Below are 12,857 nucleotides of genomic sequence, written 5' to 3'. Positions count from 1 at the left end.
TTATCTTGTTCTTTCTGATCCTTCTGCTTGTTGGAGATTATGCTTCAGCTGGCATGTTGGTTAACTTTTGGTCACGTTTGAGAATTTGCTGCAAAATGATCTTTCTAGTTTGTGGTTGCAGGGTAAGTTGTAGAATCAGATTGCCTTTCTGTTGCTTGCTGTAGGAAGTCTCATCTGTATAATGCTAAATTCATTTCTTTAGCTTTGCTTATGTTTTACCATCTATGGATTCCTTGTAACAACCCAAACTCAAACCCAATGTTAGTAGATATTGTCCGTTTTGGATTGTTGCTTATCATCGTTAGCCTCACGGTTTTAAAATGTGATTGTTAGGGAGAGGTTTCCACACCATTATAAGGACTACTTTGTTCCCCTCTCCAACCGATGTGGGATCTCACACAATCTACCCCCGTTGATGGTCCGGCGTTCTCGCTGGCATACCACGCGGTGTTTGGCTTTGATACCATTTGTGACAGCCCAAGCCCACCGCTAGCAAATAATGTCTGTTTTTTCCTGTTACGTATTGTCACGTATCGTCGTCAGCCTCACGTTTTTAAAACGTGTCTGATAGGGAAAGGTTTCCACACATTTATAAGAAATACTTTGTTCATCTCTCCAACCGATGTGAGATCTTACATTCAATCCTCCTTGGGGGTCCAGCATCCTCGCTGGCATACCGCTTGATGTTTGGCTCTGATGCCATTAGTCACAGCCCAAGTTCACCACTATCAGATATTGTCTGCTTTGGTCTGTTATTTATTATCGTTCTCACGGTTTTAAAACGCGTCAGGAGAGGTTTTCACATCCTTGTAAGAAATATTTTGTTTCCATCTCCAACCAATGTAGGATCTCATAGTATTAGTGGGCAAGTGGTTGATACTCCCTACCTTAGCGATGGTTCTTTTCTCCTTTTTTCTGTTTCACCCCAGAGTATGTTCGATTAGTCAGCTTTGAGCTGAAAACTGTTCTTGCTTCTGTTAGGACTATTGGATTGATAGCTGGAATGATTTCTGAATCATGTTTGCTGCTGAAAACCATTTTTGTTTTGAGATATTTGAGGTCATTTTAGTATAATTGGATATGATTCTACTTTTAGCATCTTATTTAGGCTTGGAACTTTATAATTGGATATGATCTTTGGAGTATGCTTTTCTTTGTTAACACGTGAGGATTCAAACTTTTGACTTTTTGCTTAAAAATATAATGCTATGATAAGTTGAGTCATGCTCGAGAATAATATTATTGGTATGAAGAATATAGAGGTTGTATTTGGAGCCGAACCTAAAGGTTAATTCCTTGGAGGGATCTTAAATGGAGTGAGACTAGTTTTGCTACTCTTAACAAAGAGGTCCTTTGGACTTTTCAACACGAATACTCATTTCTGCCATGCTTGGTGGTTCGATAGTTTCATATGGGCATTAAAAATGGTTGGTTGACCGATTTTTCTTGGATCTACAAAGTCTGTTTCTTCATTGTCAATTCCATCTTACACATGCACGATCCCTTATTGGGGCTTACTAATTCTTTTATGGGGTCGATATTTATTCCTCACATTCTCATTTGTCACTTTTTTAGGACGAGATTTGAAATTTTGAGTATTCAATCTCAAAAAAAAAATAAATATATATATATTAATAAAAGTCTGATTAAAATTGATAAAATCTAAATTTAAATGGTTAGGTCCAAACGTGTAAGTTTAATTTTATATATAAGTCTCTAATTTTTAAATAATGTTTACTATATAGTTAATTTTTCAATTGGGTTGAATAATACTTGATTGATATATCTATATTTATATATATATATATATATATTATTATTATTATTTTGTCTAATACAAAAATGTAATAAAGTTAGAAAATTGAGAATTTTAAGATTTAAAATTTAAAATTTATGACTTAATTGGATATTTTAAAATTTTAAATACTTAGAAGAATAAATATTTTTTTTAGCTTTAGAAACTAAAATTTAAACATTTTAATTGTTAAGTTAAAATTCGTCCATAAGAGAGAATTTCTTTATTAAAAATCCAGTCACAGTTTATTATACTCTTATCCAAACTCCAAAGAATGCTCCACATGGTGGCTCCGCCGCAGGTCACCGTAATCGCTGCTCGCCGGTCGAAGCAGGTTCCGACGAAGGGTAACGAGACCAGGCAAGGGCGGAGGACCAATACAGGGTTCGCAGGCAAAAGAAAGGAGGAATTATGGCAGTGCGTCGAGGGATGCGGCGCCTGCTGCAAGCTTGCCAAGGGGCCTTCCTTCGCCTCGCCAGAGGAAATCTTCCAGAATCCATCCGATATCGAGGTTCGTCATTTCATTTCAACGCAAAAATTTAGGGTTTCAGATGGAATTTTCCTTAAAGCATTTGTTTCTTCTTCAGCATTGTGATTTTCAGTATCAATCGATATGGTCTAATCTTATGAATTTCAGCTATATAAAAGCTTGATTGGCGCAGATGGATGGTGCATTCACTACGAAAAGAGTTCACGTAAATGCTCCATTTACGCCGGTAAGATTTTCCTTCGGCCACAGCTTCCAATTTTGAATTCGAACACTGTGTTTCAAACATGAGGCTTAAAATTCTCCATTAACTTTCACAGATCGACCATATTTTTGCCGTGTAGAGTCTCCTGTGTTTGAAAAATTATATGGAATTAAAGAAAACAAGTTCAACAAGGTTGCTTGCAGGTCTTCTCATAAACCTTATCCTCTTTTATTCCATATTTTGTTGTTCATGAGTGGATATGTTTTGCTTTAAAAATTTTGTTCCTGATCAGCTGATTGTTTATTTAGTTTATAAACTTTGATTTAACAGTTCAAGAAAGATTTGCATCTAATTGGTATCTAACTCTTGAACTGTTCTTAGACATTGAATTTTGAACTAACATTCTAAATAGTCCAGTTTGTTAATATGGTAACATGACTATTCAACACAAATTTTGAAGAAAGTAGATAAACGAAAACATAACACACCAAAAACAAACATATTAGACTCCGTTCGATAATCATTTGGTTGCTTATTTTACAAGTCCTATTAACGAGTTTCTATCTTCATCTCGATTTTGTAAAACTGTTTCCAAAATCCAAGCTTAGTTTAAAATTGAAAAAGTAGTTTTAGAAAAATTTAGCTAAGAATCCAAATGTTCTTTAAGCAAATACGAAAAACTAAAAACGAAATCATTATTAAACGGGTTAGGGGTTGAAAGTAGTGGGTGAAAGTGAGAACAATTAGTATGCAGCTCTGGCGTTTTAGGATACCAAATTCTTGTAAATGGTGGAGTTTGGGCTAACTGTTCATCTTCATCTTCATCTTTGCTGCAGTAGCTGCAGGGACACCATAAAAACAATCTATGGCTTCCAGTCCAAGGAATTGGAAGGCTTCAACAAGGCAGTTCAGGGCTCTGAGTCTGCATAGAATGCTCAAAGGTCACATATCTTTCTTATAGACTATCAAGTGTTCTTGCAATATGCTGCTTTGTTGATTAGAAACGTATATTATCACTCTCTAGTCTTTATTTTTTCAAAAGGAATAGTCTTTATTCCTTCTGAAATCACATATTTGTGAATAGCACAATAACAGTAGCTTAACATTCATTCAATTCTCCAGGATAATTCCACGACATTTAGGAGGGAGATTCTAACATTTGACTAGATCAAGAGTGCTTGTCAATTACTATTGAGGGAATTGATTTCTACAAACGAAGAATTACGTACACTGGGAGATAGTTCTTCACTTATTTAGGTTCGATGCGTATACTAATATACTCAATATCAATTCTCAAATGTAAAAACACTTTTGATTCTTAGAACTTCGATTCGTATATTAGTATACGCAATATTGATTCTCAAATTTAAAAACACATTTGTTTTTTAGAATTTTGATAGAAGTAATAATTTATTCTAGTGCAATGAAATTTGCAACATTTTATGTTTTTGAAGTTTAGCCTGTACAAGTTATTTGTACTTTAACAATGTGATCTCTATCTTAAAAATCTCACCAAATTTAAGTATTGATTTTTACTATATAATAATATATCTTTATCATTTATAAACACATTTTATCTCTAACAAATTTTTGGTTAAGATGGATAGAAAATTTCATTAAATCTTAATGATATTCTCAACGTTAAAAAAGAAAATCGCAAGAATTTAAAAGTACATTATTAAACCGTTACTAACTTGTTACAAGGTTCAAAGAATATGGGAATAAGTCCAATGGAAGATAAATTTGAACCAATATAGAAAGAAAGTTCAATTTGGCTGAAGCCTAAATTACAACTCTTCGGTCCGAAAATGTGAGAAATCTCTAATGATTTTCATATAAATATCTATCTTCAACTAAGGAGAGTAAGCTATTCATCATTCCAAAATGATAAGCATCACATCGTGTGCAATTTCTTCTTCTTTTACGCATTACATTCTCTCATTTCAATAAATTTTATCATTTTTGTTACGAAACTACCCGACATGTCATGTTTTCTTTGTCCGAATTTGTAGAGAAGAAAAAACGTGCTTGTTAAACTTGCCCATCGTGTTCATAGATGAGCAAAAATATAGAATACAGGAATCAAAATTAGGATGTAGACAATTCAAAGGAGATCATCATCCACAAAAAAACACAAGAAGAAACATCTTTCGGTAACAACACAAGATAAAGTTTACAAACTAAATTTACCATTGTTTTCACGTTAAGAACAAATATACTTCTGTCCAGAATTTGGTAACAACACACGATAAAGTTTACGAACTAAATTTACATTGTTTTCACGTTAAGAACAAATATATTTCTGTCCAGAATTTGGTAACAACACAAACTAAAGTCTATGGACGTGTCTTTTTAAAAATGTTGTACTAACATCATTAGTGAATTGCATGTCCAGGGACTGAAAGAGTGCCTTCATTGGCATGTACCTCAGAAGATAAGAGCAATGGTGTGTAGCACATGTTAGCCACTACGCCGACGGTCTGAGCAAGGCATATCTCTTGCCTGAAAGCAAAGAGGAAAAGGATTCTTATTCGGCTTCTTGTTTGTTCACTGTGGAGGAAAGAAATTTGATAAAGATGCTTTGGCAACTAATCTGGTGATGATGCCTTTCTTTTTCTCTTCTTTTTGCTGCTTTTCATCCCCTCCAGGAAAGCTGTTCAGAATATTCTCTTACTCAAAAGCTAAAAATGTTGCTAAATATGGTGTTTTCTTATCCTTTTTCAAGTTTATATAACAGGGCATACTACCAACACTTTGATCCCCCAGGACACAACTATTGAGCATCTGTTATGAATTGCAGTGGCTCTAACTCCATTGGCCTGCTCATGGCCAATGCAAACAGCTACGACTACCCCGGTAGGAGCCCCTCTCCATTTTGGACTGGTTTTACAGGCCAACACCAGTTTTCTGATGGAGACCCAATTGAAGATGATCCCGAGGGTGAGCGGACTAACCTCAGTTGTTTCGAGAATTCGCAGAATGAACTCAACTCCTCGGATCTCATCTTCAATGGCCAAGACCCTCATGACAATCAAAGTGGCTGCACAATGGAGAATAGAGAACTGATTCTCTTCCACAATGAGGATCAAACTGAGGATTATACTGGTGATCCTAGAAACCTATACTATGAATTTGATTGGGCTTGTTTTCGATCTTGGTTTGGACTTGGAGAAGATGAACAGGACTGTAATGGACAGGAATTGAGACTAGAACAAGACTGCAGTTCTGAGGCTGTGGCCCTCCTAGAATCCATCCTGGGGTATTGGTCATGAAACTAGACAACAATTGGCTGAATGCAATGTAATCAGAGTTCTTTTTTTGTTTTCAACTATTTTTTACCAGAAGAAATAAGAAGTTTTCCCTATTCTATTACACCAAAGTAAGCAAAACTCAGGATTCCCTATGGTCGCTCTCCCTCTAGCCCCCTACATATATCTCTTCGAATGGATGTTCTTCCTATGATCAATGAACAAAGCAGAAATTTCATGATATTTCTATTCTAACCCGAAGGTAATAAAAGAATATTATGCAAAATGAGTATCTGTACATGTATTTCTCTTTCTTGATGTGTACCAAATCTTCTTAAATTACATCGTTAAGGCCCAATTCATCCTCGATGTCATCCCCATCTTCAAACAGCTTCAGGAATCTGGCCTGATCTTGCTCTCTTCTCTTTTTTTGCCAATACTTGTATCCTATCACCATACCAATAATTAACACAGTTGAAACTATAACACTGATAAGTATGATTGCAGCAGCATGCATTCCCTTTTCTGTATCGTGTGAATGTGAGCTTGAACTGGTAACTGCAAGTATCAATTTGACAAATTCTTAAATGCAGATTGTAATTCTTCAAAAACACATGGACAAGTCAACAGAGTCATGGTCACAGACTTGTTTAAAATAATTGAGAAGCAGGCAGGAAGCATGAGTGCACGTTCATTGATTATGCCATGCATAATTAACTAAAATTCTAAAGGATCTTCGGAGAGTTTTTTTCTTTTTATTATTATTACATTAATTTTCTATCGAGCGCTCATACTTCATTTAGAATCCTGTTGAAGGCTTCAAAGTTTCCAAAATGAAAAATGTTACGAGGTGTTCCCTCAAAAGGAGTGGATTAAGGTTTTATATGGTTGCATTCATCTTAACTAAATGTGAGATCTCACATCGGTTGGAGAGGAGAATGAAGCATTTCTTATAGGGTGTAGAAACCTCTCCCTAGTGGACGCATTTTAAAACCTTGAGGGGAAGTCCGGAAGGGAAAGTCCAAATAAGACAATATCTGCTAGTGGTGGGCTTGAGCTATTACACTAAAAGAGGCGGAAGGTAAGGAAAGAAAAAGTGATACAGAACTTCAAGGATACTAAGAACAACAAAGCTTATATCTATATGTTCACGAATCGTGTTTATCTTCAAACTCAAAAGTTTCCATGACAAACAACTAAAATATCTAAGAGAGTGAATCAATAAGATGATTTCCTTTTTCTTCACATGCTGAGGGAACCACCATTAGTGGAGGAAAGCAATATGATCATTCACATCTAGAAGGGAACTGATTTATTCAGTAATTTAAAACTCAACAATTACTCAAACCATATACAGTTGAAACCTTCTACATAATTGCTGTATGAAGGCCACATTAATTCAACTAAAAGAAGAGTCATAAACTATGGAATATTACTAACCATTGGAATAAGCTGTGCACTCCAAGCACAGAAAAGTGGCATTGAACTCTTTTTTGTTGTATCGAACATATTCCCCATCAGGTGCGGTAAAATCAGATGGACATAACTCCCATTCTTCAAATACATCATCAGATTTAATGCTGTCCTCCTCATAGAACCCACATCGCTTACACTTTTTGCTTTTAAATTCAGTCAATGGCTGAAAGCACAGAGATAGTATTTCGACATTGGAACCAAAACAACAATAGTAAACAGTGCCATTTGTTACTGTGTATGCAATGCAATCCCTTTCCTCAGTTGAGATAAATGAAAGAGGAAATATGCGCTTTTTAACCAAAACAGAACTCTTAATTAAACTATGTTTCTTGCAACAAAAAGTTCAAAAGGTTTTTGTTTTGAATGAGATAGAAAAGTTACAATTGTCATATTTAAATCTCCTAATGGTATGTTACTTTCCAATTTGTATGAAGAACTTTAATCATTACATAATTAGAAGCAAACAATCAAGACACTAAAGTTTCCACCAGTGTGTGTTCTTTTTGTCGTTAAAATTTGACCTACCCCATTCGATAACTATTTGGTTTTTTGTTTATGAAAACTAGGCTTGTTTTGTCTCAATTTTTTTTCGATAATTCGTCTTTTTTGACTGATATATTTGGATTCTTATCCAAATTCAAAAACAAAAACTAAGTTTTCTTGAAAATGACTTTCTTTAGCCTTCAAACCTATGTAAGCTTAAACCTAAAATCAAATGATTATCAAACGTGAGTGAAATTACAACATCCAATAAAGTCAGGCATGAAAAGAAGGAAAAGCAAAGTTGGAAAAGCTTTAACATTATTCAAAACAACTCAATGAGAGACCACAAACCTGCCAAGATTCTTCACCATTGAAGCTGTATAGAACATGCACTTTCTGTACATCAGGCAATTTCGTCTTATTTCCCCCTTGACATTTAAAATAAACAGTCGGTTTCGAAGCTAACCATTCGTGCGTCTTGTATATTACGATGGAATCAAGCGTAACAACCGCCGATTCTTCGCCCTCTGAAAAACATTTCCAATATTCAAACCCCGACTACAAAATGCCAAATAACAATTTACACAGAAACCAAATCAAAGCAAAAACAACAATCTCACATCTATTCGATTAAATTTTACCTGAACAGCAGCTCAGAGATACCGAAACAAGAAGAAAAACCGTCAAAACTTCGAAACTCGTACTACGCCGAATCGGCATATCGCGAATTAATCAAAACCCTATACGCAACTCGCCTGAATCAAATTCAGAAAACCATAATCACGAATATCGGATTGCTGTTAGAGCGACGGGATCAATGAGTTATCCGGCGACGGAGAAGGCGGTGGCCGACTTGTTTTACCTCCGATTCAATCAAACGGAAGCTTCGAGGGTATGACGATTTGGGTCCTTGGCGTGCGAACAAACCAGTGGGGTAATGAAGGGATTTGGGGTCTTGCGTTTGTGATACGCTTACACCAATGGTAAACTGTTAGTCTGCCCAAATCTTTGCCACGTGTTGTGATATCCACGTCATCGGGTGATGGTGGTTGCGTGGCGTAATCTGGAAGGCTGGGTTTTGCACAGCAACCGATTGCGATTTGCCGTCGATTCTCGGCCGTAGTATGGAACTGCTGTACTGGATTATTCCCCCCCCTACCCTCTGAATTATGTAAGTTTGACTTCTTTTTATCTTTTCTTTTCACAACATTTAGGTTGACATTTTATTTATTTTATTTTTAAAGTTTTTTTTTTTAAAGTCAAATATTTATAAGCAACCATAAATGATATACGTGATGAACAACCATCTAATAAAACCTCTAAATGCTAAATGTCACGATCGTACTTTTGTAGCTGCAAGATAGTCATTGTGCATCACTTGTTCTAAATCAGCGAACAAGTTAGTCGTGAGAAATTCATACTTTGCAGACAACATCAACATATGCTCGAGCCTCAAATCACGTTTGAGAGAAATGTTTTAGGAAACGTGAGCGAGGAAATCGTTGAAAATAATTTGAAAAAAAGTAATATTATAAGTGAAAAGTGATTAGACAACAACGATTTTGATAGAATATAACTCAAGTAGGAGAAAGAAACAACTAGTTATATCCCCTGTAGTATATTTTGAGACATTTTAGCCCTAAAAGTGTAAACATGGTACATCCCCATATATGACACAACATGAGATAGTGAGGACATATCTAAGACGAAAACATGTAAAAAAAGATTTCGAACGGGCATGCAACCATAAGCAAGCATGACCGAGACATCCGACATATAGTCATAGACAGCACGCCTTGAACAAGTATGACCGTGACACTTAGCTCGTGTTGTATGGGTAGCCAAAGCGTGAGCTACCTCATCGACGTTCATGTGAGTTAGAATAAAACGTTTATATGATGGGTTTGTGAAAGACGTTTTAGACCAACGTAACTTTGGAGAAGCGTACACGAGTTAGGTTAACTTTTAAACCAACCCGAAATCAAAATTTGGGGTTGGTGACGTGAAGTTTAATTGAAAAAATATAATCAATGACCCCAAAATCTTAGTTGGAACTTTGGAGGGTGAAGCAGCCACTGCACCGCCCCTCAGCTCAGTGAACGAGTCTTGAACTCTCATATCTTCTTCAATCCCTCACCAACATCGCCTCCTTTGCCAAAAATGTCGGCCCTCGGTCTGCTCCGTAAGGCACTTGGATCGCACTTCGTTACTCCTTCTGCAAGGGCAAATCATGGCCTCCCTGTGTTTTTCCGCCAATCTCCAAGATTCTTCTCGACGGAAGGGGAACAACCCCCTTTGGAACCGCCCGCCGATTCTTTTCTTGATACATCAAAAACTGCAGGTATGAATCTCGTTCCAATGTCTTCGTCGAGTTCGGGCAATGCTTTTTTGTGATATATTGGGAGAGGTTTAGGGTTTATAGACGGTGGCGGGTTAAAATTTCAGGAACAGTTTTCTTTCTCCTTTACTCGATTGTTCTAATCGATTTAGTTCTTATGTCTTTGATTTCTGGGATATTTGGAATGCATTTAGTCGCTACAGAATCATTTTGGAGTACTTACTGCTATTCTGGTGTCAATTCTCGTCTGATTTTGCGTGGTGCGATGCGTAATGAGTTTTTCTTTTCAGGTTTGGTGTACGGAAAATTGTATGGTATCACAAGGAATACACTAAAGACGGACATTGTCAATTTGCTGGAAGGGTGTAATTTGAATTTGGATGATGTCAAAGTTGAATACAATCGGAGTTTCACACCAACCTCTATGTAATATTCTTCTTCTTTTTAGCTTAGATTGGATATAGATGCTTCCCATTCCTACTGCATTGTTTGAACTACAATGATCAAATAATATCTAATTGCCCTTTTGATCCTTTGATCATTGTTTGTGTTGGATGAAAGGCCCACGTCGGCTAATGTAGGGAATGTTCATGGGTTTATAATCAAAGAATACTCCCTCCATTGGTATGAGGTCTTTTGGGGAAGCCCAAAGCAAAGCCATGAGAGCTTATGCTCAAAGTGGACAATATCATACCATTGAGGAGAGTCGTGTTCATCTAACCGTTTGAACTGCAATGATCAAAGAATATCTAATTGCCCATTTGATCCTTTGATCACTTTAATTCAAGTGCATCCTTAACCCTGGGTTAATTAGCTTACTTGTTAATCTAATATCTAATTGCCCTTTTGATCCTTTGATCACTTTAATACAAGTGCATCCTTAACCCTGGGTTAATTAGCTTACTTGTTAATCTATTGATTATGTGTTCTTTAAGTGTGTCGTAACTTGTGATCTTAAAACGGATTGCATTTCTGAGGAGCAACTCAATCGATTATTTAAGAACTATGAATATGTATTTGAGTAACACTGTGTTTGAGGTTGGTTTTCATTAAATATTTATGGATGTTGTAATCAGGATGATGCAGTTCCCTTCCCGTCAGGCTTATGATAATGCGTTTCGAGTGATTGGAAGAAAAGGTCGCTTGTACAGATTGGAGCGGGTGATGTTTTGATGAATACATATCTAATAATGGATTTGTTTTTTGTTTTTTTTTCCCTTCAAAATTTGAGAACGCTATAACTTTTATTTCTGAATTTCAGGCTGATCGTTCGCAGTGGGACATTCTTTCACCTTACAACGGAAAAACTGTAATGTCATTTTTTCTTAGAACTATGAACTCATTGTCAATAGAGAAATCTCTATTTTCAACTTGTTTTTTCCCTAGGCATCTTTGATTTTGATTAGAAACCAATTATGAGATCCCACATCGATTGGAGAGACGAACGAGTGCCAGCGAGGACGCTAGGCTTCGAAGGGGGATGGATTGTGAGATTCCACATCGGTTGGAGAGGGGAATGAAACATTCTTTATAAGGGCGTGGAAACCTCTCCCTAGCAAATGCGTTTTAAAAACCTTGAGGGAAAACCTGAAAGGGAAAGCTCAAAGAGAGTAATATCTACTGGCGGTGGGCTTGGGCTGTTACAAATGTAAGATCCCACGTCGGTTATTCTTTTATAAGGGTGTGGAAACCCCTCCCTATTAGACGTGTTTTAAAAACCTTGAGGGAAAGGCCAAAGAAGACAAATATCTGCTAGCAGTGGGCTTGGGCGGTTAAACCAGCCCATCCTACTTTGGCTTTGTTTGTCTAATAACTAGAGAAAGGTTTCATGTGGTTGAATGATATGATTTCAAGGATCAAGCATGCATATTTAATGGATCGTTCCTTGCGTTCTTTTTCGTGTTAAATTATTTAGAAAGAAGTAAAAGTGGTAGCCTAGTCCATGTGGTTAGAGTCTCCTTTTAGTACCTTCTCAAGATTGAAATTGTAACGACTGCTTCAAACCAAGAAGATTAAAGGTTTTTATCTTAAGATCATTTGTAAAAGATAAAAAAACATGCACCGTAGTGATTAAAATTTCAATCGAAGCATGAGACTTCAAGACTTAGGATTGGCTACCTTCCTGGCCATAGGGTTGTACTCTCAACACTGGGTTGGTTTTGAATTTTCTTCTGTGAGATTCAATTTTCTTTGCAATATATTGTTCTCTAGATGGGAAGAAAACTGATACTACTGAGGATTTGAGCATTTATAGGTCCTTCTGCAAGGAATACCTCGAAACGCATTGGTCGAAGATGTCGAACGCTTCTTATTGGGCTGTGACTATGATGCAACCTCAATCAATATGTTTTTCAGGTAAGGATCGATAATTCGTGACAAAGTTCGTATTACTTGTAGGAATTTTTTTTGTGATGCATTATTTATACCTCTGTAGGGCATCCTTTCCAGAACCCATGAGAATGGCTACAGTTCTATTCCCTTCACCAACACAAGCAATGCATGCATTTCTTACAAAGAACAGAGGGTTTTGCCTGAACAACCAAATTTTGATGCGGGTTCTCCAATAATTAGTAACTGTTATCATCTATATTCGACGCATATTTTGTGTTGGCTCGATGGCTGGGCGTTTTGTTCGTGTTATGAGTTATGACTTGAATCTTCGTTATCTCAAGCCTTCAGGTACTAATCACATTCATTCAAAGTGACTTTAAATCTTTCTTTTTTCACTAAGTTGGCAGTTTGTTTGGGCTAAAGAACTGCATCTGTAAGGAAGGATATTTGGATTTTGAAGTTTTATGAAAAATAAGATTGTTGAAGTTGTATGA

General features: G+C 36.4%; 3 protein-coding genes across 6 annotated transcripts; 2 read left to right on the top strand and 1 right to left on the bottom strand.

The window, feature by feature from the left end:
* The first annotated feature begins 2,008 nt into the window (after positions 1-2,008).
* LOC111471122 lies at positions 2,009-3,739 on the top strand. 2 transcript variants are annotated; one of them, XM_023116808.1, is made up of 5 exons: positions 2,009-2,306; positions 2,433-2,511; positions 2,603-2,690; positions 3,324-3,428; positions 3,610-3,739. In XM_023116808.1, the coding sequence occupies exons 1-4, from the start codon at positions 2,070-2,072 to the stop codon at positions 3,415-3,417; spliced, it is 498 nt and encodes a 165-aa protein (XP_022972576.1). In that variant the 5' UTR covers positions 2,009-2,069; the 3' UTR covers positions 3,418-3,428; positions 3,610-3,739. The 2 variants fall into 2 exon arrangements, with proteins under 2 accessions (XP_022972576.1, XP_022972574.1); XM_023116806.1 differs by having other exon boundaries at positions 3,324-3,739.
* Positions 3,740-4,763: 1,024 nt separating this feature from the next.
* On the bottom strand, positions 4,764-8,643 carry LOC111471262. 3 transcript variants are annotated; one of them, XM_023116981.1, is made up of 5 exons: positions 8,336-8,641; positions 8,046-8,221; positions 7,176-7,374; positions 6,035-6,293; positions 4,764-5,140 (listed from the first exon to the last, which is right to left on the bottom strand). In XM_023116981.1, exons 1-4 carry the CDS (start codon positions 8,412-8,414, stop codon positions 6,070-6,072), a joined length of 678 nt encoding a protein of 225 aa, XP_022972749.1. In that variant the 5' UTR covers positions 8,415-8,641; the 3' UTR covers positions 4,764-5,140; positions 6,035-6,069. The 3 variants fall into 3 exon arrangements, with proteins under 3 accessions (XP_022972749.1, XP_022972750.1, XP_022972748.1); XM_023116982.1 differs by lacking the exon at positions 4,764-5,140 and having other exon boundaries at positions 5,955-6,182; positions 8,336-8,643; XM_023116980.1 differs by lacking the exon at positions 4,764-5,140 and having other exon boundaries at positions 5,955-6,293; positions 8,336-8,640.
* Positions 8,644-9,725: 1,082 nt separating this feature from the next.
* LOC111471264 lies at positions 9,726-12,857 on the top strand. The gene is made up of 6 exons (XM_023116983.1): positions 9,726-10,035; positions 10,323-10,458; positions 11,109-11,193; positions 11,294-11,341; positions 12,287-12,387; positions 12,467-12,857. Exons 1-6 carry the CDS (start codon positions 9,855-9,857, stop codon positions 12,597-12,599), a joined length of 684 nt encoding a protein of 227 aa, XP_022972751.1. The 5' UTR covers positions 9,726-9,854; the 3' UTR covers positions 12,600-12,857.

This window comes from Cucurbita maxima, unplaced genomic scaffold (assembly GCF_002738345.1).
Source record: "Cucurbita maxima cultivar Rimu unplaced genomic scaffold, Cmax_1.0 Cma_Scf00049, whole genome shotgun sequence".
Lineage (NCBI taxonomy): Eukaryota > Viridiplantae > Streptophyta > Magnoliopsida > Cucurbitales > Cucurbitaceae > Cucurbita > Cucurbita maxima.
This window is presented reverse-complemented; position numbering and strand designations above follow the sequence as displayed.